Source organism: Pelodiscus sinensis, chromosome 23 (assembly GCF_052426305.1).
Source record: "Pelodiscus sinensis isolate ZL-2025 chromosome 23, ASM5242630v1, whole genome shotgun sequence".
NCBI classification, from domain to species: domain Eukaryota; kingdom Metazoa; phylum Chordata; order Testudines; family Trionychidae; genus Pelodiscus; species Pelodiscus sinensis.
In genome coordinates, this window is record NC_143074.1 from 10,471,983 (window position 1) to 10,498,916 (window position 26,934).

The 26,934-nt window shown below is 44.3% G+C and overlaps 1 protein-coding gene across 2 annotated transcripts in view; it reads left to right on the top strand.

Annotated features, from left to right (window-relative positions):
* The window catches only part of COL27A1 (collagen type XXVII alpha 1 chain), a 296,056-nt gene that overhangs the window by 17,043 nt on the left and 252,079 nt on the right, over nt 1-26,934 (top strand). For both annotated transcript variants that reach the window (XM_014580186.4, XM_014580190.4), the window contains one exon: nt 6,035-7,464. In XM_014580186.4, the coding sequence (XP_014435672.3) occupies nt 6,035-7,464 (1,430 nt within the window). The remainder of the gene's footprint in view (nt 1-6,034; nt 7,465-26,934) is intronic.

Below are 26,934 nucleotides of genomic sequence, written 5' to 3' on the forward strand. Positions count from 1 at the left end.
GGCTACATGTTTACAGTGGAGGGGCGGGGGAAAGGCAGGAGCTGGTGCTCATGGGGAGCCGGCTTTTAAACTGGCTCCCTGTAAACACTGGCTCTTGTTTGCTCTCCCTCCACTGGCTCTGCTGCTTCTGTATCAGAGGCAGCAGTGTGAGGGAAGGCAGGTGGCCCTGTGGGAGCTGGTGCTTGCAGGGAGCCAGTTTTTAAGCTGGCTCCCTGTGAGCACCAGTTCCTGCCTGCTCTCTTCCACACCCTGCACTGTTGCTTCTGCAGGAGGCAGTGGAGGGAGGGGCTGGTGGTTCTACAGCACTGCTCTCTCTGATACAGAGGCAGCAGGGGTGGGATGGGGGAGGGGCTGTGTGTAACCTTGAGGGTTAACTGATGAGCACAGGCTCATTAGTTAACCGTGTATTCGGATACACATTCACATCCCTAGTGTTCATCTGCTCATTCATGCTGGGTTATGTCCCCTTCTGCCCCCACCCATCCCCCATTCTAGTCAATTTCTTTTCCCTCACAGCTGCACTCACTCTTCACCTGGGAAAACAGGAAGCTTCCTCTGATACAATACCGTCCCTCAATAAGACACCAGATAAAGTATGGGGCATGAGAACATGATCTGTTTTCCCTAGTTCCTGTGCAAGCCAGCGTGGGGAGGCAATTGGCCCAGCTATCCTTAATGCAGGTTTATTATAGGGATGTTAAAATGTAGTTCATTGACTAGTCGAGTGGTTGATGGAATTTCAAAGGCACTTCCGCAATCCTCCTTTGAAATGTACAAGAGCCCCCACTGAGGCGCTTGTCCATTTCAAAGGAGGAATGTGGAACTTCGCGTGCAGCTGACTCTGGGCTGCATGCAGATGCCTGCTTTGAAATGTACAATGTGCATTTCAAAGCCATGGAGCCTGGGGTCCCCCAGGGGACTCCACAGCTGACCCCAGATCCACTCAGCATTTCAGCAGAATCCGGGATTAGCTGGGCAATCACCTGTGTGGTGGCTGCCCCTTTGAAACGCCGCCTCGGACTCCCCAGCTAATCCAAGGCTCTGTGCAGCATTTCCTCAGAACCCCAGCTGACCCCGGATTCCAGGGAAATGCCTTGTAGAACCTGGAGTCGGCTGGGGAGTCCCCAGCTGACCCTGGTTCTGCACGGCATTTCCCCAGAACCCAGGGTTAGCTGGGGAGTGCCCAGCTGATCCCAGGCTCCACATATCGGTGTTTTAAAGGGGCAGTGCCACACAGCTGAGCCGGGGATCAGCTGTGCAGCGGCTGCCCCTTTGAAATACTGCCTTGGGGTTTCAAAGCAGCAGTGCCGCACAGCTGATCCCCTGCAAATGCTTATCAGATGGTCAATTAGTCGACTGGTCCTTAACATCCCTAATTCATTGTGCTTTCCACCCAGCAAAAGCCCAGCAATAAGATACTGGACCAGATTCCTGCCCCGTGACTTTAATAGCTTTAAACTGGAGATAAGTTAAATGCAGCCTCCCCGCACTGGCTTGCACAGGAACTAAGAAAAACATATCATGTTCTCATGCCTAGAATGTGCGATGTGTTTCTGAGTCATTGCAACCTAAACCACAGTGAAATCTAATTGTTATTGATCTTTGCATACCCCCCCTTCTTTGCTACTATTGCCCTTCAAATTGACCAAGTTCCTTTGGGGGCGGTAAGAAGAATCAAATGGCTTATGATCTGATCAAGCTTCCATTAAAATCAGAGGGAGGCTTCCATTTCAACCGGAGTTGGATCACACCCATAGAGAGATGTGTCCACATTTCACAAGCTAAATTTTCACACTTGCTATTCTTGAGAGATTTCTAAGTTTCTTTCCCACTTTTCTAAAGGATAAGAATCCTTTAGGGTAACTAATATCAGAGGGGTAGCCGTGTTAGTCTGAATCTGCAAAAGCGACGAGGAGTCCTGTGGCACCTTATAGACTAACTGAAGTGTAGGAGCATAAGCTTTCGTGGGCAAAGACCCACTTCGTCAGATGCATATAGTGGAAATTTCCACTACATGCATCTGACGAAGTGGGTCTTTGCCCATGAAAGCTTATGCTCCTACACTTCAGTTAGTCTATAAGGTGCCACAGGACTCCTCGTCGCTTTTAGGGTAACTAGTGAGCCACATGCAGATCCAGGAAGTTGCCTAGTTGATGATAGTAAAAAATAATTCGCTTTCTACAGCTGGATGGTGGAAACCGAGTGTCTGTTTGTCAGAGAGCCACCTTCTCTATCTTAAAATAGTATCACCTCCTCCACATATTTACTCAGGGTGCAGGATGGAACTGAAGAACTTTCTATGTAATCAGCAAGCAATAATAAGTGTACTAGCAGGCTCCAGGCCTCTTAGGCTCCAGAACATGAAAGAAAAATAAAGAGTTGGTTAAAGCTGAGCTGAAATGCAGCCCACGGAGCAGTGTCTGCCACCAGCAATTTTGAAAAATGTAATATTTTCCAAATTCTACTTTCCTGCAAAGGATGTGAACATCTGGTTGAATCACTTAGGCAGGCAGTTTTTTTCAGAGGAAGTTTTATGTTAATATACAAGAGGGTGAACAAATACTATGTTTTAGCTATTCTTTCCTTATTTTTCTTTGAATAGACTTTTAATGCTCCATTTCCCCTAACTGAGGAACTATGCCCTAAGCTTCAGAGACCCAGCTGAAAGCCTGGACCAGCCCCTTCTTGTAATGCCAACAGGCGGAACCAAAGCTAGGTGCTCTGCAGCTCAGTGCATGAACCTTTACCACTTGAGCTAAAAGTCAGCTGGCTCTAAGCTAAGGCTGTGGAGCAGAGCTACTCAGCCTTGGAAGCCCTGGGGGCCACAATGATACTCACAGCATGCTGAGGGCTGCAACTTACATGTGCTCGCATATACATGCAAACATATAAACAAATACATGCAAATAGCTTCTTTCACACTGATGGGCATGAATACAAAGATTAAGGAATAGTCAACATGGATTCACCAATGGCAAGGCATGCCTGAACGATTTGATTAGCTTCTCTGAGGAGGTGACTGGCTCTCTCGATATGGGAAGGTCGGTGGATGTGATATACCTTGACTTTAGCAAAGCTTTTGATATGGTCTCCCACAATATTCTTGCCAGCAAGTTAAGGAAGTATGGATTGGATAAATGGACTGTAAAATGGATAGAAAGCTGGCTAGAGAGTCGGGCCCAATGGGTAGCGATTAATGGCTCGATGTCAGGTTGGCAGTCGGTTTCTAGGGTTGGTTTTGTTCAGCATCTTTATTAATGACCTGGATGAGGGGATGGATTGCACCCTCAGCAAGTTTGCAGATGACACTAAGCTAGGGGGAGAGGTAGATACAGTGGAGGGCAGAGATAGGGTCCAGAATGACCTAGACAGATTAGAGGATTGGGCCCAAAAAAATCTGATGAGGTTCCACAAGGACAAGTGTAGAGTCCTGCACTTGGATGGAAGAATCCCAAGCATTGTTACTGGCTAGGGACCGAATGGCTAAGCAGCAGTTTGGCAGAAAAGGACCTGGTGAATACAGTGGATAAGAAGCTGGATATGAGTCAACAGTGTGCCCTTGTAGCCAAGAAGGTTAATGGAATATTAGGTTGCATTAGGAGGAGCATTGCCAGCAGAACTAGAGAAGTGATTATTCCCCTTTATTCAGCTATGGTGAGGACACATCTGGAGTATTGCATCCAGTTCTGGTCCCCCCACTATAGAAAGGATGTGGACGCATTGGAGAGGGTCCAGTGGAAGGCAACCAAAATGATTAGGGGGCTGGAGCACATGACCTATGAGGAGAGGCTGAAGGATTTGGGCTTACTTAGTCTGCAGAAGAAGATACTGAGGGGGGATTTGATAGCAGCCTTCAACTTCCTGAAGGGAAGTTCCAAAGAGAATGGAGAGAAGCTGTTCTCAGTAGTGGTGGATGGCAGAACAAGGAGCAATGGTCTCAAGTTACAGTGAGGGAGGTCTAGGTTGGATATTAGGAAAAACTATTTCACTAGGAGGGTGATGAAGTACTTGAATGGGTTACCTAGGGAGGTATCTAGGAATCTTCATCCCTGGAGGTTTTTAAGTCTCGGTTTGACAAAGCCCTGGCTGGGTTGATTTAGTTGGGTTTTTTCCTGCTTTGGGCAGGAAGCTGGACCTGATGAACTGCTGAGGTCTTTTCCAGCTCTATCATTCTATGATTCTAGGGTGGGAGAATCCAAACTCTGCACAAGGCCTGCTATCCTCAGGCTTCACACAGACATTGGGCTTTTGGCCCAATCTTTTTTTTTTCCCCCAACACAATTTGATACTGTTGCTAATGAGGCAGTTGGATTTGTAGTTCAAACAGCAGCAGCATCCTCTGAACAGGAGATACATAGTTATGTCTTTGCAGAGCAGCTTTAGAGTAGAAAATATTTCTGCCTTTTCACTACAATACGGCTCCTGAAGAGAACCTAAAGCTACATCTGGTAATGGGAAGGCAGCGTTCAGCTCTTAGGTTTAAGCAGCAAATATATTTCCTTAGGTGCAGATCCTGCTCCGTTTGAAGTCCATGGCAAGTCTCCAACTTGACTTTACTAGAGCCAGGATATGGCCCTTAGCATTAGCAAGGACTTGGGAAACGATCCAGAAGACAGAAGTGACTTGTAGGATAAGTTTGTACCTCCTCCATTCAGAAGCAGGAGGGAGGATTCTATCCATATTGCAAGGACAAGAATCCCTATTGAGTAATATGGGAGGGGAATGCCTGGGAACCAGGGGTTTGTTTAGCCAGGGATAAACACCAATATTAATAAATCCATACATGCATATACAACAAATCATCCCCTCAGCATACAGGTAATTGTGAGAGAATTTTCATCCACCTTCACATTTTATCCTAAACTTCTCTATGGTTCTGTCTTATGTAAAGGCAATTAAAATGCTTTAAAACAGAAAGCAGGTTGGGAAATAAAGCAAGTCCCAGACAAACCAAATATTGATTTGCTTGTTCTAATGTACAAAATGGTTAAGCTTTGCCAAAGGCTAAGAACAGAGCTGTTCTCTTTCTAGTGTTCTCTCTTCTTGGCCAAAGCCCATGCTAGGCCTCAGACGGGCTTAAGTTCACAGCCTTTCTAACAAACACTCATGAACCCTTTCTGTTCTAGTTCCACAAATACTTAGAATTATGTTGAATATGTAACAGCTAAGGGTGAAGGAGGCCAAATCCTGAGGGCTATTTTGAAGGAGTTTATTTTTGGATTATTTTTCTTTTGCTGCGAATTTTTTCATCTGTGGGGCTTGTACTGCTAATTGAAATGCAGCTGTGGTATGCATGGTAACCTCCTGATCATTTAAACTCTTCCCTTTGGTTGTGGACATTTGGATGGGTGTGCAGCCCTCTCCTAGCTAGATTCTCCTGTTGATAATTCCAATGGGAAGATTAGCTGGCAATCTAGGAATAGGGATTGCAGCTTGTTGGTTGTATGTATGCCAGGAAACATGTAACCCTCGTTATCTTCTTTCTGAATAGCTATTTTCCCCTGCAAGCTAATGGAACAAAGACAGCAACCTTGTGTATGGAATGTAGAATAGGGATAAGGGCCTGATTCAGCATGATCCCTTAAGGAGAAGACCTATAGAATTTAATAGGGGGGAAGCCTCTTGGGTTCTATATAGAGATTAGACCTTACAGAATTTACTAGAGAACTGTGTCCCTGCTGTAGTATTCTGCCTTCTTTAAAAACATCTGTCACTGGACTACTGATGGAGAAGGGATACTGGAACAGAAGGACCATGAGTTTGGTGTTTTATGGTAGTTTCTCAGATATTGAACTGAAGTTGTATGGGAGCCTAGCCAGGAAACCATAACAAAACATCCATGGCCTGATTGCCTTAAACCAGTTTGAGTGGAGCGAAAAATAGGCACACTCTATAATCTATGCATTCAGGGTCCGATTATCTGCCCATGGTGCCCTTGGAAGAATTGCTTCAAGGAATCCAGTTGACTCAGATGGATGTCACATCAGGCCTTGGACTAGCTTGTGTTCTCATGCTCTTTGTTCCTCTCTTTCAGATGTGGATGTTCTTCAAAGACTGGGTCTGACAGGGAAGAAGTCATTGAGCGCGTGGCCTTCATCACGTTCAGTTCCTCAGGGGGTTATCCCTTTCAAATCGGGTGTCATCTTCACTCAGCGAGCACGCATCGAGGCACCCATCAGCACCATCATCCCCTCTGCCTTTGGCACAGACCTGGCCCTAGTGCTGAGCTTATGCTCTCACCGTGTCAACAATGCTTTTCTATTCTCTGTCAAGAACAAGAAGAAAAAACTGCAGCTGGGCGTTCAGTTCATCCCTGGAAAGGTCATCGTGTATGTAAGCCATGCACGCTCTGTATATTTTGATTACAATGTTCATGATGGCCACTGGCATAACATGGCCATTGACATCCGAGGCCAGATGGTCACTTTATTTACTTCTTGTGGGAAGCAAAGAGTATATGCTGATTTACATTTTAAAAAAGATGAGGAATTGGATCCACAAGGGTCTTTTCTCTTAGGGAAAATGAACCAGCACTCGATACAGTTTGAAGGCGCCATTTGCCAGTTTGATATTTATCCTTCTGCCAAGGCAGCTCATAATTACTGTAAATACCTGAGAAAACAATGCAGACAAGCAGACACCTTCCGGCCAAATCTGCTCCCGCTTGTCCCACTCTTGCCCAGGGATCCGAGTGCCTTCCTAACAACCCCCCGGCAGACAAAGCTCTTGCGACAGGGTTTGAAGAACCTGACCACTGTGATCCCAACATCAGAGCTCATCAAGGTCACAACACCCCTCAAGGCTCCAGCTACAGCCTCCACCACCTTAGTCCCATATAAGCTGCTGACTCCAAGGCCAACAACCAAAACAGCCAATGTTACGATTATGTGGTCTACCATTCCACCGAGTACTGATATGCAGCTGCCAGTCCATTCACACCCTCGGACTACTACAACAACCCTCAGGATATCCAGACTCTCTTCCAGTGCAAGTTCACAGAAACATTCTCTTCCCACTATCAGAAACCTCCTGCCTGCCAGCCAAAACTCCACCAACATCATCAGGAAAGAGACAGAGCAAGAGACCAAAAAGATGATCAACCAAAAAACAACCATCAAGCTCTCTGAAGTGTCCAGCACTGTAAAGCCAATGGGGAAGAAGACTGAGAACTCATCTAGCCACCCTATGACCATGAAACAAAACCCAGAAAACCTGACTGATGGCCCCATTCCAAAAAAGCTAGTGTCGCTACCAACCAGGAAATCCATTCCTAGCCAAGTTCCTTTACTGTACACCAAAGCAACCCCTGGATCTGTTCATCTTACCTCCAGAACCCGTGTGCAAGTCTTCAACCTCACAACTCCTGCTGCTGTTGATGGGTTTCAAGTCTTTGACCCCATTGGACCTACCCTATTTCCACTTTTACTTGGACTTCCTGGATTTAAAGGAGACCGAGGTCCCCCGGTAAGTTCAAGTTTTAATAATACTGGCCGAATCCTGCCTCATGGCTGAGGGGCGGCAGAGACAGGAGGATGCGGCAGTAAGATGGGGTGGGCGAGTTGGTGGCATAGGGAGCAGGTGCAGGGAGGGCAGAGCACAGGAAGACCCAGGGACCACCGGCTCGGGGGGCTAAGGGAGGGACAGGCAGAGCACAGTGGGCAGGGACTTACTGTCAGCCCCACCGCTCGCAGCATCTCCCACTTTTCTTTACCCCTTGCCCCGATGTGCCACTCAGAGAAGTCATCATGTTGCAGCAGCAGCTGCTCATTGGTCTGCAAGGCGCTGCCCCCTGCCACGCTTTGTTGCCTCCACTTGCCAGACAGGCCACCCCCGGGGTGCAGGAGCAGCACAGAGCCCCAGCCCTCGAGCTGCCTGCCCCAGTGGGCACAGGTCTGCATGGTACCACCACCCCCAGCTCCCTGCTGCACCTCCTGGACACTTGCTGGGGAGGTGCTGAGCCCTGCCACAATCCCCTGCCAATGGCAGCCCCAGGGGAGGGGCCCCAGTCATGCTCATCACTTCTCACTCATTCTGGCATTTTCTAGAAACTTCGCAAGGCTTCTCAAATGTTCTCTGTGACAGATGGTGTGACGGACACCTCTCCTTTTACAGTAGTATAGATGTTCGTGGTACGGTCCATTGATCCGTACCAGGAGTAAAGAGACCTAGATTCTTTACCCAGATTTACTATGAACTTGCTAGACCTGCTTTGGGCAAGTCACTTCACCTCTTTGGTCTTCCATTTCTCCAATTATAAAATGGGGACAATACACACTGTAAAGTGCTGTGAGATCGATACATGAATATGCATTAGAGAGATGCCTGAGCTACCAGGTTCATATCCAAACTTCTCCAAAAAGGTTTGGACCTATCTCTGCTCTATCTCAGAGTTGATAAGAAGTGACCAGCAGAAGTTGATAAGGTTTTGGCCTTGACTTAGAATCTCTAGTGAGTGTTTCTCAAACTTTTTGGCCCATGGCCCATCCTGCTGAATGCAGACCTTTCCACAGACCACCAGATACTCATCCATGAAAACAAAATGGGTGCAGGAGGGGTTGGAGGTATGGGGTCTGGCCAGGAGGTAGGGTTCAGGAGCGGGCTGAGCATGGGGAGTCTGGGTATGAGGGGAATGGGGAAGGGGCTGCTTACCTGGCTCCACACCCCCTGCAGCCCTCAGGCACCACCCCTGCTGCTCCACTGGCTGTGATTCTGGCCAATGGGAGCAGCAGGGAAAGCCTCCAGAGGAGTGGTTTCCTGTGCTGTCATTCCCCCAGCTGCAAGTAGGGGGAGCAGCAGCATGTGGAGCTGCTTCCTACTCCCATGAGCTGGATCCAGCCCATGAGGCTTCCCTACCACACACAGCGGGAAGCTGGCACTCCAGCTCCCAGAGGGGGTGGTACAGTGCAGGCTCCCTGCTGCGGGGGAGGGGTGTCCACAGTCACACTTTAAGAACCACTGCTGTAGTGTAAACACCAGAAGGAGTCTGGTGGCACTTTAAAGACTAACAAACGTGTTAGGGTAACAGGGCATAAGCTTTTGTGAGAAACAACTCACTTCCTCAGATGCTGAAGTGAAAAGAAAACAGAAAAGGAAGGATACAGAGATGGGAGTGTGACATCAGCACTAATTAAATCAGAGTGGATGTGGCTCATCTCCAACAGGGATGAGATTTAATTAGCACTAATGTCACACCCCCATCTCCGTACCCTTTCAGTTTCTGTTTTCTTTTCTCATTAGCATCTGATGAAGTGAGTTGTAGCTCACTAAAGCTTATGCCTTAATAAATCTGTTAGGGTATGTCTACACTAGCCCCTAGTTCGAACTAGGGAGGCTAATGAGGGCAACCGAAATTGCAAATGAAGCATGGGATTTAAATAAACCTCATTCGGGTTTAACTGGTAATTCGAAGTAAGGGGTTTATTTCGGAATCACCCTTCTCTGCCGTGTGTAGACACGGGTAGTTCTTCCAGGCTAGTCAATTTCTAAAATGGCAACTGCCCAGGAACATGCTAATGAAGCACGGGATATTTAAATCTCACACTTCATTTGCAATTTTGGTCGCCCTCATTAGCCTCCCTAGTTCGAACTAGGGGGCTAGTGGAGACATACCCTAAGTCCTTAAAATGTCACTGGACTTCTTGTTGTTTTTGCTGAAACAGACTAACCCGGCTACCCCACTAAAATCTCTAGTGTGTTTCCTTTGCACATTTCTACAGATATACGTTATCGAGACCTGTTCTGAGCTTAACCAATTCACTCTGCAACCCTTTTGGTCTATTATAATTTAAGAAGCCTATTTGTAGTGTTACAAATAATTCAAGTGTGGGGTGCCATACATTTCAAACATTCCTTGTTTTGAATATCACAAAGAATGGCCAAATTCAATATTTTTGTTTTGAAAGTGCTTTTAAAATTTGGACCTGGAAGTTTCTAGTGTGAGCTGCAAGATGCATTTTTATGTCTAGGATTCCCTTAATAATGTTTTTATTACAGCAGCACCTAGGAGTGCCTGTCAAGAACCCATTGTGCTAGGTGCGGTATTGGCCATTAGTGAGAAGAGAGTCTCTTCTCCAGGGAGTTTGTATCTTCTTAAGTGATTAAGGTCTTGATCCTTATATGGTGCTTGTTCCCATTGAAATCAAATCCTAAAGTCCAGGCTGATTAGTTGGAAAATTCCATGAGCTGGGATTTCCAAAAGCGTTTAAGGGAGTTAGACATCTAACAATGGGAGTTGGGTACTCAGACTCTTATCAAAATTGCAGCCTTAAAATGTGGTCATAATTTAAACCTTGTAACGGCACCCAGACACCGCCCTGATGGGCACCCTACAAAATCTTATGGAAATGAAATAATGCCATCTGGTTAATATTTTAAAAGTTACTATTGATGTTTGGGTGCCCATCATGACATCTTTAAAGTGTCTTGATTTCCCTGTTCTCTCTCCTCCCTCTCCCCCCATGCCCACCCTGGGAGAATGGTCCAGTGGGTGCTTGCAAAAGAGCAGGTATCTTGAGTAGGGACACCCAAAATAACCAGTCCTTTTTGGAAGTTCTTGGCCATTGTATATACAATGCATATGTTCAAACCAGTGGGAAAAATGGAATAATGTGACAATTACTTTTTTTAAAAAAATCACTACTTTTATTTGGTCTCTGTAAAACTTTATTTAATTTAAAAAATATATACATTCAAAATGTGTACAGAATTTCTTTATAAATAGGTGAGGCACAATTCAATAATTGAAATGAAGAATATTGATGTTTGTAATATCGGTAATATGAGGGTCCAAATATATTGGAAGGATAGAACAGGTTGTACTGGTGAGGGCGTGGCAGTATATGTGAAAGAAAGCATAGACTCAAATGAAGTAAAAATCTTAAATGAACTAAACTATACCATAGAATCTCACTGGATAGCAATTCCACACTCTAATAATAGGAATATAGTAGTAGGGATATCACTGACCCCATAAGCAAAGACTGTGAAATGTTCAGGGAGATTAGTGAGGCTATGAAAATAAAAAAAACCCTAAATAGTAAAGGGGGATTTCAATTAACCCTTCCTTTTGACTGGGTACATGTCACCTAAAGACAGGATACAGAAATAAAGTTTCTTGACCCTTCAAATGACTGGTTTATGAAGCAGATAACCGTGGAATGCACAAGAGAGGCAAGTCTTGGATATAGTCCTAAATATATTATAGGATCTGGTCCAAACGGTGACTATAATTGGACTGCTTGGTAATAGTGACCATAATATAATTAAATTTAACATCTTTGTGGTGGGGAAAAAAATCAGCTACATCAGGTACAATGCCAAAACTGAAATCTCTGTAAGCCGCATGGAAAATTTTCTAGGACACCATAATACAGGCTCAACTTAATGTATACCCCAAATTAAAAAACATAATAAGAGAACCAGAAACTTGTCATTGTGGCTAAACAACAAAGTAAAAGAAGCAGCGCGAGACAAAAAAGCAGAAGTAAAATAATTTAAATACAACAGAAGCAAGAAGCCTGCTAAACAACCAATTGAGCCACTTGTATGATCAAGATGCTAAAGGAGCACTTACGCATGATAAGGCCACTGGGGAGAAAGTAAGTGAATTCTTTGCATCTGTCATGGCTCCTTCCCCACTCTGGCACAATAAATGCAGAAGTGGGGGCCAGCAAGTGTACCCCAAAACCTTATCTCCCAGGCTTTGGTATAAAACTTCCCCACAAAATCTTAAAACCCTAGATTTTGGGGATAGAATCTCCACTGCCACCATCCAAATTAATAAAGAAACCAGGGGAGAGACCATTTGGGAAAATCTCACCCCTAAAGTAAAAATCAGGACACCACCATTAACCAATACCAGATTAATAAAAGGAAAAGAGAAAACTTTTATTATCACCACACTAATCCTGTTGCAAGCATAACAATTAGATGGAAAAGTAACAAAATAATATACTCACAGAGAAACTCCATGGGCCTAGAACTTAGTTACAAAGGAAAGCCAAAACATCTTTTAAAAAGTGCACAGATAGCAGATCCTATACCCAAACCATAAAATAATGAAACCTAAAGGATTTATCTAAACTTTACCCTACTTACAAAAAGTGAAGAAATAGTCTTTTCTTGGAGGGAGACATAGGCTATGTCTAGACTGCAGGCTTCTTTCGAAAGAGCCTCTTTCAAAAGATCGCGTCTAGACTGCAGGCGGATCTTTCGAAAGAGAAATCCGCTTTTTCGAAAGAGAGCACCCAGCGAGTCTGGATGCTCTCTTTTGAAGACGGCCTCTTTACATTGAAGAACGCCTTCTTTCGAAAGAGGAACTTTCGAAAGAAGGCGTTCTTCCTCGTGAAATGAGGTTTACCGCCATCGAAAGAAAAGCCGCGTTCTTTCGAAATAATTTCGAAAGAACGCGGCTTGAGTCTGGACGCAGGGGAAGTTTTTTCGGGAAAAGGCTACTTTTCCCGAAAATACCCCTGAGTCTGGACACGGCCTTAGTGTCTGTCCCCCTCAATAGCTGGAGAGAACTGCCCAGAACAAAAGGAGGGAAAACCCAAAAATTCCTTTGTCCCAGTTTGAAATTCCTACCTACATTCCTATTGGCTACTCCACCTGTCTAAGTAAGGGAAATAGTTAACCCCTTGTCCCCAGGCTGCTGGCTAACCCTCATGATCATGACAGCATAGGTCTTCACAGCTGAGGATGTGAGAGAGATTTCCAAACCTGAGCCATTCTTTTTAGGTGACAAATCTGAGGAATTGTCCCAGATTGAGGAGTCATTAAAGGAGGTTTTGGAACAAATTTATAAACTAAACAGTATTAAGTCACCTTGGCTAGATGATATTGATCCAAGAGCTCTAAAGGAACTCAAATATGAAACTGCAGAGCTACTGACTGTACTAAATGTCTGGAAGATAACTAATTTGATGCCAATTTTTAAAAAGGCTCCAGAAGTTATCCTGGCAATTACAGACTGATATGCTTGGCTCCAGTACTTGGCAAACTGGTGGAAACTATAATAAAGAACAAAATTATCAGACAAGTTGATGAACATAAATTGTGTGGACAAGGGGGATCCAGTGGCTAGAGTGTAATTAGTAGGGTTGTCAAGCAATTAAATAAATTAATCGCAATTAATTGTGCAATTAAAAAATTTAATCGTGATTAATTGCACAATTAATCATGTACGCTGCCCCTTTGAAATGCTGCGGCGGCGTTTCAGAGTGGCAGCACCACGGGAGCCCAGCATCAGCTGGAGTCCCCAGCTGACCCCAGCTCCGGCTGCCCTGGAATTTCCAAGGAGCAGCACCACGGGTGCCCGCGATCAGCTGCAGTCCCCAGCTGACCTTAGGCTCTGTGCAGCGCTGCCCCGAGCCCAGGGTGGGCTGGGGACTTCAGCTGATCTCAGGCTCCTAATGCACTGCCCCTCTGAAGTGCCAGAGTGGCGCTTCAAAGGGGCAGCACAGCATTAATGCTTACGATTAATTGTTAAAAAAAATTAACACGTTAATCCTGCCCTGTGTTAATCTCAGGCATTAACACACATCAGTTGACAGCTCTAGTAATTAGATATTCAGAAAGCCTTTAACAAGGTCCCTCACCAAAGGCTCTTAAGCAAAGTAAGTTGTCATGAGGTCAGAGGGAAAGTCTTCTCATGATTTGGTAACTGGTTAAAAGACAGGAAACAAAGAGTAGGGATAAACGGTTAATTTTCAGAATGGAGAGAGTTAAATAGCGGTATCTGCCGTGGTCCATACTGTGAGCAGTCCAAGTCAATATATTCATAAATTATCTTGAAAAAGGGGTAAACAGTGAGGTGGCTGAATGTGCAGATGGTTAAGTCCCAGGCAGACTACAAAGAGGTACAAAAGGATCTCTCAGAACTGGATGATTGGACAACAAAATGGCGGATTAAATCCAGTGTTAATAAATGCAAAGCAATGCACCTTGGAATACAAAATCCCAACTAAATAAAAGAATGATGGCTCTAAATTAGCTGTTACCACTTAAGAAAGAGATCTAGGAGTCATTGTGGATAGTTTTCTGAAAACACCCACTCAGTGTGCAGCAGAAAAAAACTCAGAATGTTGGGAATCATTATGAAAAGGATAGATAATATGACAGAGGATATCATATTGCCTCTGTATAAGTCCATGGTATGCCCACATCTTAAATACCATGTGTAGATGTAATTGCCCCATCTCAAAAAAAGATATATTGGAATTGAAAAAGGCTCAAAAAAGGCAACAAAAATGATTAGTGGTATGAATGATTTCCATATGAGGAGAGAGAAATAAAATGGGAACCCTACTGCTTGGAAAAGAGATGGCTAAGGGGGAGGATATGATTGCGATCTATAAAAACATGATGGCTGTGTCTACATTGGCACCCCTTTCCGGAAAAGGGATGCTAATGAGACACGTCAGAATTGCAAATTCCGCGGGGGGATTTAAATATCCCCCGCGGCATTTGCATGAACATGGCTGCCGCTTTTTTCCGGCTCGGGGTTTTGCCGGAGAAAAGCGCCAGTCTAGACGGAATCTTGCGGAAGTAAACCCTTTTCTGGAAGATCCCTTATTCCTACTTTCAAGTAGGAATAAGGGACCTTCCGGAAAAGGGTTTATTTGGAATAAGGGATCTTCCGGAAAAGGGTTTATTTTCCGCAAGATCCCGTCTAGACTGGCGCTTTTCTCCGTCAAAAACCCAAAAAGCGGCAGCCATGTTCATGCAAATGCCACGGGGGATAACTAGGGGTCACCAAATGACATTAATAGGCTCCAGGTTTAAAACAAAGAAAAAGGAAGTATTTCTTCACAGAATGCACAGTCAACCTGTGGAGCCTGTGAGAGGATGTTGTGAAGGCTAAGACTGTAACAGGGTTCAGAAAAGAACTAGATAAATACATAGAGGATATGTCCATCAATGGCTATTAGCCAGGATGGACAGGGCTGGTGTCCCTAGCCCGTTTGCCAGAAGCTGGGAATAAGCAAGAAGGAATGAATGGATCACTTGTTGGTTACCTGTTTTGTTCCTTCCTTCTGGGGCACTTGGCATAGGACATTGTTGGAAGACAGGACTCAGGAATTAATGGGTGGTCTGACCCAATATGGCCATTCTTATGTTCTTATTTTACGTCTCACTTTTAAGCAAAATAAATATTCTTAAATCAAACTAAAAAGGTCTCAAGCCACTTTTTTGCCTATCTGTACATTTTTATTTTTATTAATGGAAATGATGTGTGTGTGTTTCTGTGTACAGTGAAATTGACATTTACTGACAAAAATGTAATACTTCCAACCCTATTCCAACCCACACACAATAGCCATTCTTAAAAGACCATACAGTATTTGTAAGCTATCAAAAAGAAAACATATGTTTTGTAATGCCCAAAGCAATTAGGACCACCTTAAGGACTATCTGCTAACTCTCTGGGGTTTTTTTAAATACAAGAACGCAAACAAGATCTTTAAACTGACTAACTTCTGAGAAAAATGTATATTTGATTCTCAGACTCTTGTTATATTGTAAATATAAAGCTGGCATAGGTATGTATGCATATCAAGTAAGTTGCTCACAGAGAGATTCCATGATTGCCATGTTGCAGCCCAGAGCAAAGTTTTGTAGCTAACTTCTGTAAACAATGAAAGAAGAGTTTATAACAGAAAAATTGAGACAAACTTAAGACACACCATTAATAGTACTACTGTCTGCAAATGTACTGCCAGTTGTTACGAGTAATACCTCAAATAACAATGGTCCTTAATCTGATGCTTCAAACATCAGGTGCTTAATTTTAAGGTTTGGAACCAATTTATAGTTACAATTTCAGGATTGGAACTAAGGTGTTTGATTGTCACGTGACATTTGAATGCGGCATCACTGGTAATATCTCTGTTTGTTCCAATGTTCCTTTATTTGGCTGAGATCCCAAAGCTGCTAATTCTCCAGGTTGACAGCAAATTAGGAAGTCTCCACAATTTCTCTGTGTGTACAAAACTGTCTCCTACAACTTCTTTTGTTTCTCCATGGGTAAAACACCTATGTGTTTGTGGAGATTTTCCCTTAAGCTTACTAGTTTTCCATTAGGAGGAATGTCAATTATTGTGTATCTTTTCTCCAAAGATATGACACACCAGGAAGTGATTGATCTGTATCTGGTTGCTCGGGACTTCAATACACTCTTGGCCTTCCCTCTCAACTGCTTGCTCCAAAAATAGTCTGAGAGTAAACATACTAGTCTTGTTCTCCAGACTGACCCCGACCCAACATGAAGAGCTTGTTATTAAAGTGGAGTGGAAAATCCCACTCAGCCAGTGCATCACAGCAAACAGAGTAAGGCAGGCCACAGAGGGTTGAGGAAACTGATGTCAGAATTTTTCATCTGTTCAGAGAACAATTATGGTCCTGGATCTTGGGAAAGGAGAACAACCGAACCACTGCCTGGCTGTACCCTCTTTGATTTCTGGAAACAAAGTGAGCACATTGAGAGGGAAAGATTATAGCTGCATCGGAGCTGGCTGCTGTGTCTTGTTTGATATCTTCTGTGACTCATTTGGGGATCTCTGTATGACACGTTGTTGAAAGTTTCACCCTGACATTGATTAGTAGAATAGTTGAATCAAGAAATTAATTGAGCCTTTATGTAGCATTTCAGAATACGAGCACTGATAAATGCTTCATGGTTGAGTAATTACTCTGGCTCCATCTCCGTGCTATTGGGCAGACATTTTTTATGAGGTCAGACTCTCAACACAGTCCTCCTTGGTCTGGTATGTGATATCTCAGCCAGTCAATCTTGCCTTGATTAAGCAGATTTCAGGCAATCAGCAGTCCCCATGCACTTCATCTGGCACAAGCATGGAAGGAAGGAGACAGTGTTACCTAGTGCAATTGTTACCTCATAGAAGGTTTCTTCATTACAACTATTAGGGATATTCTCTCCTTCTCTATGGGAAGCCAGGGGGAAAGTATTCTGGAAACAGTACATTGCTAATATTTGGGGAGGGATTTGTGTAAGTGTAGAGAAGTTATGGTGTATATCCTTAACATTAAGGAATGGGACACATACTGATCTGCTTCTGGAAAGGGAGTCCCTGCATGTTGCTCAGCCACCTTTGGAAGCAAGAGGAAGACCAAGAACAGAGTATAACTGTTACTCAATGAAGAAGAAAAAACAATAAGAGAAAATGGGGAAATGGCAGAGATACTTAATGATTTCTTTGTTTTGTTTTTCACGAAGAGATTGGTGGTGATTGGATGAATGCTAATGAAAATGGGGTAGGTTCAGAAGTTAAAATAGGAAAAGAACAAATAAAAATTATTTAGACAAGTTAGATGACTTTAACTCACCAGGAGCTGACGAAATGCATCTTAGAATACTCAAGAAGCTGATTGAAGAGATATCTGAGCCATTAGCTATTATTTTTGAAAGGTCATGGAATACAAGAGATATTCCAGAAGACTAGAAAATGGCAAATATATAGTGCCCATCTATAAAAATGGAAATAAGGGCAACCCAGGGAATTACAGACTAGTTAGCTTAACTTCTGTGCCAGGAAAGATAATGGAGCAAATAATTAAAGAATCCATTTGCAAACATCTAGATTCTAGAAGATAATAAGGTGATAAGTAACACGCAGCATGGATTTGTAAAGAACAAATCATGTCAAACTAACTTGATAACTTTCTTTGACAGTATAATAAGCCTTTTGGATAAGGGAGAAGTGGCAAGTGTGGTATATCTAGATTTTAGTAAGATGTGATACAGTCATGTATTATCTTCTCATCTACAAACAAAAGAAATACAATCTAATGGAGCTGTTGTAAAGTGGGTGCATAACTGGTTGGATCATATTTCCAGAGAGTAGTTAATCAATGGTTCATAGTCATGGTGAAAGTGTATAATGAGTGGGACTCTGAAGGGATCAATTCTGGGGCTGGTTTTGTTCTTCATCAACTATTTAGATGGTGGGAAAGATACCCCTCATGGGCCGGATTCGGCCCACCGTGGGCTGGTCCACTGGATCCAGCCTATGGACCACCCTGCCAGGGCCCTCAGGCACATAGCAGCTGCTGTTTTGAGTGCAAGTCTACTCCGTGTGATTCTCTGCTCAGGAGGGAGGGGGAAGCTTTGTGTGATCTCCCTGCTCCCAACCCAATCTTCAGCTCCTATTGGCCAGAAACAACTTGCCAACAGGAACAGACCCCAGCCAATCACTCAGCTCCTATTGGACTGGAAACAACCAGCCAATAAGAGCTGAGGGTATGTCTACACTACCCCGCTAGTTCGAACTAGCGGGGTAATGTATGCATACCGCACTTGCTAATGAAGCCCGGGATTTGAATTTCCCGGGCTTCATTAGCATAAGCGGGGAGCCGCCATTTTTAAATCCCCGCTGCTTCGAACCCCGTGCAGCGCGGCTACACGGGGCTCGAACTAGGTAGTTCGGACTAGGTTCCTATTCCGAACTACCGTTACTCCTCGTAAAACCTAGGAGCTATAAATATGTGGTGCCCTCTAGGAGTAGTTTGTTTCTGAAAAGGGGTGATGATGCTGTATTGTCTCTACACTCTCCCTCCATGAGCACAGGGCCCCTTGCACTCACTTTCTCTAGTTCCTTTGCTGCTAGCTTGAGGAATCAATATTGCATTTTGCTTTGGTACCATTATACACTCATTTCATCCAGGTGTAAAGGATGGCACAGATTCAAGGCACAGGGGACTCAGGCCCTGCAGTTTTTGCATATAGCACAGAATAATATCAGCATAATCTTACATTTATATGGAGCCTTTCCTCCCAAGTGGCCCGAGAGCTATTTACAAATAACTGTTATATACAAAGTGTGTGCTGAAAGAATCCCTTTCCTATCAGTAAGCTTCAGTTATCTCCAGGGTAGCGCATAGCAGCTGGCTAGCAAACCACAGCAAGGCTAACGTAACAGGATGAGAAGACGCATCCCATATACAATTAGTGCTGCAGCATTAATGCCTTAGGAATTTAGGGTAACAGTCGATTTTTACACAATGGAATGTGACTAGAAAACCAAGATTAACAGGCTTGTTTTGTTTTTTAAATGCCAAGCGATCATTAATGACCACAAAGAATCAGAGTTTGTCTGAAATCTTTTTTGGGAAGAAAAAAAAGGAGCAAAAAGGCCCACAAACACAATGCTGGGTCACTAGCTCAATAATGACTCAGTGGCTGGCAGTCTTTCCTTTCCCTTGTCAACACTCCTTCCCACAGGACCTATAAAATCTCTTACTCCCAAGGTCTCCCTTCCATGTGCTGACCCAGACTGACTTTGCGAAGCTTGCAGGACTTGATGAGCATGCTGATATGCAAAGGCACAAAAGAAAATTACATTGTATTAATATAGCAGGTCTTTGAAGAGGGCCCAGTCTGAATGAGCTGATTTTTCCAGCTGATAAATTACTGATCACTTGGTTGGGATATACAATATATAGGCAAATAGAAGAGTTTCCCCCCATATGCAATAAAGTAGGAATTCCATAGATTCTGGCCAGCAGCAAAAGCAAATCTCACAAGATCTGAATCCCGTGTTGACCTGAATTTATATACACCACTGGGGATTTTAATATTTTATTGATGGTGAAATGTATGGTAGAGCTGCCTGCAGCTGTCTGAAGCCCCTGAATAACACTGGTGGGTCAATTGAAGCATGTTTAATATTCAAGCTGTAAACTTTATTTGTGTGGGGGAGAGGGCAGGAGCTGGGGTATTTTTCATTGAGTTTTAAAATGTCCTTATCGGAAAAGTCCCAATATAAGAGCACACAGTCACTGCCTGCAAGATGCCATTTGTAAAGATACTGTGCATCTGTTGCTCTTCACCAGTTTGTGAATCCTGGATATTAAGTAAACTAAGTTCTGAAGATTTTTGCTATTGCTGTGACTTTCTGAAGCAGCATAGGGATCCTTGACCTTATTCAACAGGATGGAGGGGAAATGGAAAGTTCTTTCTGGAATTCCTCCAGAGCCATTGGAATTCACTTGATTTGCATCCCTCTGTCGGCAGAGGGATACAGTCTAGACATAGCCCCAGGGGCCACATCCCCAAGTTACATGAATAGTGTAGCTGGAGTTCACGTACCTGAGTTTGAATTTCCACAGCATATCCAATGTGGGAGATGTATGGGAAGAACTCTCCCATTAATTTCCCTTACCCCACAGGATCAGGACGAGTGTCAGAATCAATGGGGACATGATTGGCGGTCATGTTAGTAGGTCCTTACTAAACGTGCTAAATCGAACCCCGGGAGATCTGCAGTGTCAGTCTCTCAGTAAGTTGAGACAAGGCTTTAGAGTTCAGGCCCTCTGCACAGATATAAATTGCATCCTCTGTGCACCCCAGGAAAAAAATGATACCTCAAAAACAAATATCAAGCACACTGATGGTGTAAAAATGTGGCCTCCTTTGCAGACTGGGTGCCAGAGATGTGAGCCCAAGCTGAGTGATTTTATGGGATTAGTGAGTGCTTCCAAAAAAGCTTGGTGTTTCCTCCACTCTAACTCCACTAGGACTTCAGCATCTTTCAGGAGTGATCCCTCTGGCAGTTTTCTCCTTCATATGACTCATGAGAGAATGCACAGGAGTGAGCTTGGCAGGATCCCACTGAAATCCAGAAACTATGGCAAAAGACAGATGGGAAACTTCCAAAGATGGTGAATGAGATTTATAGAAAGTCGTAAGTTATATTTTGCATGATAGCTACTAGTCTCTTCAAATGGTGTCATTTCAGTGATGACTGGACCACAGATAGAGGGTGTTGAACATGCTAGAGCTTTCCTATCAGCATTGCTATCAGAGCATTTGTAGCTCAAGCAGTAGAGTCTCATAGTTTTAGATTTGATCCTTTTTGTGGCTGATCCACCCCAAAGCAGTCAATGTTATTGCAAAATCAAACTGTTTTCCTAATCTGTGTGATGAGTCCAGTTTTCTGTAAATACCATCTTTGGAATGTTTCTGAGCTTCTTCATTTTAGTTGCAAAAACTTGTCAGCTGGAATCATAAAAAAAATATTGGCAATATAGACTGTTATCAGAATCAATAGAATATTGACTGTCTCTTTTTCCATTCCTTCTTGTGACATAGACGGCTACCCGTGTTGACAACCTATGATATATTATAAAAAGTGCGATGTGTTTCAGTGCCCTTAATTTATGAGTCATATATAAAAAAGCCACATAGTATAATACACAGAATAAGACTAAGATGATTTTAGAATCACTCTCATAATTGGCCCATAAATCATTATGCATTTAACCAGAAATGCCTAAAGGGAATCTTGTAGAGCAGTAACTGAGCATGAAACAACAGCCCTGCTTGCTTAAAATGAAGTTGGTGCCAAAAATTAGATAAAAGAGCAATTGGGATGGGAACTATATAAAGAAAAGATGGGAGAAGGAAAGAATAAAGATGAAATATAAGACTCTTCCATTTCCTCATAGTCCTTCAGCAGTCAGCCATGATCACAAATATATAAGCAGCAAGCTTGCGAACAGGTGAGTGCTAACAGGAAGTTTAGAGAGGGAGTTCTCCAGGTAAAGGAGAAGCAGATACAGGACTCTTGAGGGAAGTGGCTGTCTGCAGTATGTGTTGTGTATGGGGCTTTCTTGCTGTGTGCTGAGCTTGTGTTTGTGAGTGAGGCTTTTTTTCTCTTTTTTTCTTCTTTTTTTTCCTCCCTTCCCCTTCCCCTCTCCTCCCCCCTCTCTCTCCCCTTCACAGAGTGTGTGCTGTGACTGGCAGGTGGAAACTGTTGGCTTCTAATTAAAGTTTGAATTGTAGAAGCCTCTGCTGATTGGCTAAGCTTTAGTAGGGGGAGGGACTTTCAGGCAGTCCAGGGCTTTATAAAGCAGTGAGCAAGAGACCAAGGAACAGGAATTTAGAGAGGGAGTTAGGAAGGGCGGAGGGAAGGGCGCAAGGTTCTCTTGCCTTTCTTTTAAATCCTTTTTCCAGGACAGCAGGTATGACTGGTAATAGGTCTGCTGTTGATACCTGCACAGCGTGTGCCATGTTTGACTTACTCCTGGAAGAAAGAACAGATTTCATCTGCACTAAGTGCAAGCTGGTCGCCATTTTGGAAGAAAAAATTAGAGGACTAGAGGCCCAAGTGTCGACCCTACACTCAATCAGAGAGGATGAAGACTTCCTTGAGAGAAGACAGAGTTTAATCCTGCAATCATGGCAGGCGGAAGAGCCAGAGAGGGCAGTACAGAATCAGGAAGAGAATTGGCAGCATGTAACTTCTAGAAGGGAAAAAGGCCAGCACAGGAATCCCCCAATGCTATAGAGGTAAGTAAACACTTTCAGGCTCTCTCCACAGGCTCTGCAGTGGTGAATGCTTTGGAAGGGACCTCACAAGGAAGAAACCGGAAGGGATCTACTGGAAGGCATGGGATGCGTAGTCCTAGGGACGCGGGTTACACAACCACCACCCCCAAAAGAAGACAACGGGTGGTTGTGGTCGGGGACTCCCTCCTAAGAGGGACTGAGCAATCCGTCTGTTGTCTGGACCTGGAATCTCGAGAGGTGTGCTGCTTACCAGGAGCTCGAATTCAGGATGTGACTGAGAGGATTACAAAACTGATCAAACCTTCGGATCTCTACCCCTTCCTGCTTCTCCACGTGGGAACTAACGATACGGTCAAGAATCACCTTGAGAGGGTTACTGCGGATTATGTAGCACTGGGAAGAAGGATCAAAGAATTCGGCGCACAAGTGGTGTTCTTGTCGATCCTTCCTGTTGAAGGAAAAGGACTGGGCAGAGATCGTCGAATTGAGGAAGTAAATGTGTGGTTGCGCAAGTGGTGTCGGAAAGAGGGCTTTGGTTTCTTCGACCATGGAACTCTGTTCCGGGCACAAGGATTGTTAGGAAGAGATGGGATCCACCTAACAAAGGATATGTCTATACTACCCTCCTAGTTCGAAGTAGGAGGGTAATGTAGGCATACCGCACTTGCAAATGAAGCCCGGGATTTGAATTTCCTGGGCTTCATTTGCATAAGCCGGGCGCCGCCATTTTTAAATCCCGGCTGGGAAGAAATGCAGAGAGGAACAAACAAGAAAGGAGGACCCCTGATTCGAATGGAGAAGATAGGGCAATCAACTGGTTATCTGAGATGTTTGTACACTAATGCGAGTAGCCTGGGCAACAAACAGGAAGAACTGGAGGCCCTGGCCCAGTCCAAGAAATATGATTTAATTGGGATAACAGAGAGTTAGTGGGATGACGCGCATGACTGGAGCGCTGTCATGGAAGGGTATAGACTGTTCAGGAAGAACAGGCAGGGGAGAAAAGGAGGAGGAGTTGCATTATATGTAAGAGAGCACTATGATTGCTCAGAACTCTAGTATATAGAAGGAGAAAAACCTGTTGAGAGTCTATGGGTTAAGTTTAGAGGTGCAAACAACAGCAGTGATGTTGTGGTTGGTGTCTACTACAGGCCACCGAATCAGGTGGATGAGGTAGATGAGGCTTTCTTTGGACAACTGAGAGAAGCTTTCAAATCGCAGGCCCTGGTTCTCTGAGGGACTTTAATCACGCTGACATCTGTTGGGAGACCAATACGGCAGTACACAGGCAATCCAGGATGTTTTTGGAGAATGTTGGGGATAACTTCTTGGTACAAGTGCTGAAGGATCTGACCAGAGGCTGTGCGCAGCTTGACCTTCTGCTCACAAACAGGGAGGAACTAATAGGGAAAGTAGAGGTGGGTGACAACCTGGGAAGCAGTGATCATGAGATGGTAGATTTCAGGATCCTGACCAAAGGAAGAAAAGAGAGTAGTAAAATACACACCTTCGACTTCAGAAAAGCAGATTTTGACTCTCTTCTGAGACCTGGTGGGTAGAATCCCCTGGGATGCTAACATGAAGGGGAAAGGAATCCAGGACAGCTGGCAGTATTTTAAAGAAGCCTTATTAAAGGCACAGAAAGAAACCATCCCAATGCATAGCAAGAGAGGCAAACATGGTAGGAGACCTGATTGGCTTACAGGGGTAATCCTTGGTGAACTTAAGCACAAAAAGGAAGCTTACAAAAAGTGGAAACTTGGACAAATGACCACAGAGGGGTATAAATGTATAGTTCAAGAATGCTGGGGGGCATTCGCCGGGGGGCGAAAGCGCAATTGGAATTGCAACTGGCTAAGGATGTGAAGAATAACAAGAAAGGTTTCTACCGGCATGTTAACAAGAAGAAGGTAATCAGAGAGAGTGTGGGGCCCCTACTGGATGAAGGAGGTAACCTAGTGACAGATGATGTGGGGAAAGCTGAAGTACTCAATGCTTTCTTTGCCTCTGTATTCACGGACAAGGTCGGCTCCTGGACTAATGCGCAAAGTGACGCAAGATGGGATGAAGATGGACAGCCCGTGGTGGGTAAAGAACAGGTTAGGAACTATTTAGAAAAGCTAAACGTACACAAATCCATGGGTCTGGACTTAATGCATCCAATGGTACTGAGGGAGTTGGCAAATGTCATTGAGGAGCTTTTGGTCATTATCTTTGAAAAGTCGTGGAGATCAGGAGACTTTGGAAAAAGGCAAATGTAATGCCCATCTTTGAAAAAGGGAAGAAGGACGATCCAGGGAACTATAGGCCGGTCAGTCTTACCTCGGTTCCTGGAAAAATCATGAAAAGGATCCTTAAGGAATCCCTTTTAAGGCACTTGGAAGAGAGGAAAGTGATCAGGAATAGTCAGCATGGATTCACAAAGGGCAAGTCGTGCCTGACCAATGTGATTAGCTTCTATGATGAGGTAACTGGCTCTGTGGATATGGGGAAGTCAGTGGATGTGATATACCTTGACTTTAGCAAAGCTTTTGATATGGTCTCCCACAATATTCTTGCCAGGAAGTTAAGGGAATGTGGATTGGATAAACGGATGGTAAGATGGATAGAAAGCTGGCTAGAAGGCTGCGCCCAGCAGGTAGTGATCAACAGCTCAGTGTCAGGTTGGCAGTCAGTTTCTAGCGAGTGCCCCAAGGTTCGGTTCTAGGACTGGTTTTGTTCAATATCTTTATTAATGACCTGGATGAGGGGATGGATTGCACCCTCAGCTAGTTTGCAGATGACACTAAGCTAGGGGGAGAAGTAGATATGCTGGAGGGCAGGGATAGAGCCCAGAGTGACTTAGACAAATTGGAGGATTGGGCCACAAGAAATCTGATGAGGTTCAACACGGACAAGTGCAGAGTCCTGCACTTGGGACAGAAGAATCCCAAGCTCTGTTAAGGGCTGGGGACCAACCAGCTAAGTAGTAGTTTGGCAGAAAAGGACCTGCGGTTTACAGTGGATGAGAAACTAGATATGAGTCAACAGTGTGCCCTTGTAGCCAAACAAGCTAATGGCATATTAGGTTGCATTAAGAGGAGCATTGCCAGCAGATCCAGAGATGTCATTATTCCCCTTTATTCGGCTCTGATGAGGCCACATCTGGAGTATTGTGTCCAGTTCTGGACCCCCCACTACAAAAAGGACGTGGACGCATTGGAGAGGGTCCAGCGGAGGGCAACCAAAATGATTAGGGGGCTGGAGGATATGACCTATGAGGAGAAGCTGAGGGAGTTGGGTCTGTTTAGTCTGCAGAAGCAAAGAGTGAGGGGGGATTTGATAGCAGCCTTCAGCTTCCTGAAGGGAGGTTCCTACGGGGATGGAGAGAGGCTGTTCTCAGTAGTGACATATGGCAGAACAAGGAGCAATGGTCTCAAGTTGTGGTGGGAAAGGTCCAGGTTGGATATCAGGAAAAACTATTTCACTAGGAGAGTGGTGAAGCACTGGAATGTATTACCCAGGGAAGTAGTGTAGTCTCCATCTCTAGAGGTGTTTAAGTCTGGGCTTGACAAAGCCCTGGCTGGGTTGATTTAGTTGGGATTGGGTTGTATAGAAATACATAGGCACAGGTATAACTGGGACTAGAGAGGACACCAGTCAGGTGGAAGGATAGAATATATATCTTAGATGGAGGAGGGAAAGAATTATCACAAAGACCTGAAATATCACAAGAATTATCATTTTGGAACTAAACAGTGCAGCAGGGATTCCTGAATATGGAGCACTGTTTACCCTGCTCTGACACCCATTCCCTCTCAGTGAAATTACTACAATAATTTATGGGCTTTTTATGTGTAACTTCAGTTTATTTTAAATTACCCCCAAATTTTGGAGGGTGTTATATTGTAACTGGGTTGCAGTAATTATTAGAGAGAAGACGGGCATCTCTGGCAACTGGGTATGGGACAATCAGGAGTTTTAGTACCAAAGACTGTCTGAGGGAGATGGTTTTGGTACTCAGGATGCAGTTATAATTTTTGGAGAAGGGCTGCATCTCCTTTCTCCGGCCCTTTTTTGGGCACAGGTGGAGATTTCTTTAAATTTGATTGTTTGCTGCAAGATATTTTCCTGATGTGGCCTGTTTGCAGGCACTCCTCCCCCACACAGTTCCCAGCGGGTGGAGTTCTTTATTCTTAGCCCATAGGAGCTGTGGGAAGCGGTGCCTACATGAGAAGGGGATGCAGGGACATGCTGGCTGCTTCCCACAGTTCCCATTGGCCAGGAACAGAGAACTACAGCCACTGGGAGCTATGAGGGTGTGGGGTGCCTGTGGATGGTCAACATCAGCAAAATACCTTGCATCCTGCAGTCAGATTACCCTTATAGGTCACATGTGGCATCTTCACTCCTATCTAGTTCTACCTGAGCCAGAAACACTGCAGAAAGGGTGATGCTAATGTGTTCAGTGCCATTTCAAATTAATAGCATGGAGGGCCTGGGGAAAGGAAGGGGATTATCTAGATTTTTTTTAACCACTGCAAATATTTGTTTGCTTGTGCCCACAGTTCAGTTTTATCCGTATCTCTTCTCAGCTAATCACTCAGGGTATGTCTACACTACCCTCCTAGTTCGAACTAGGAGGGTAA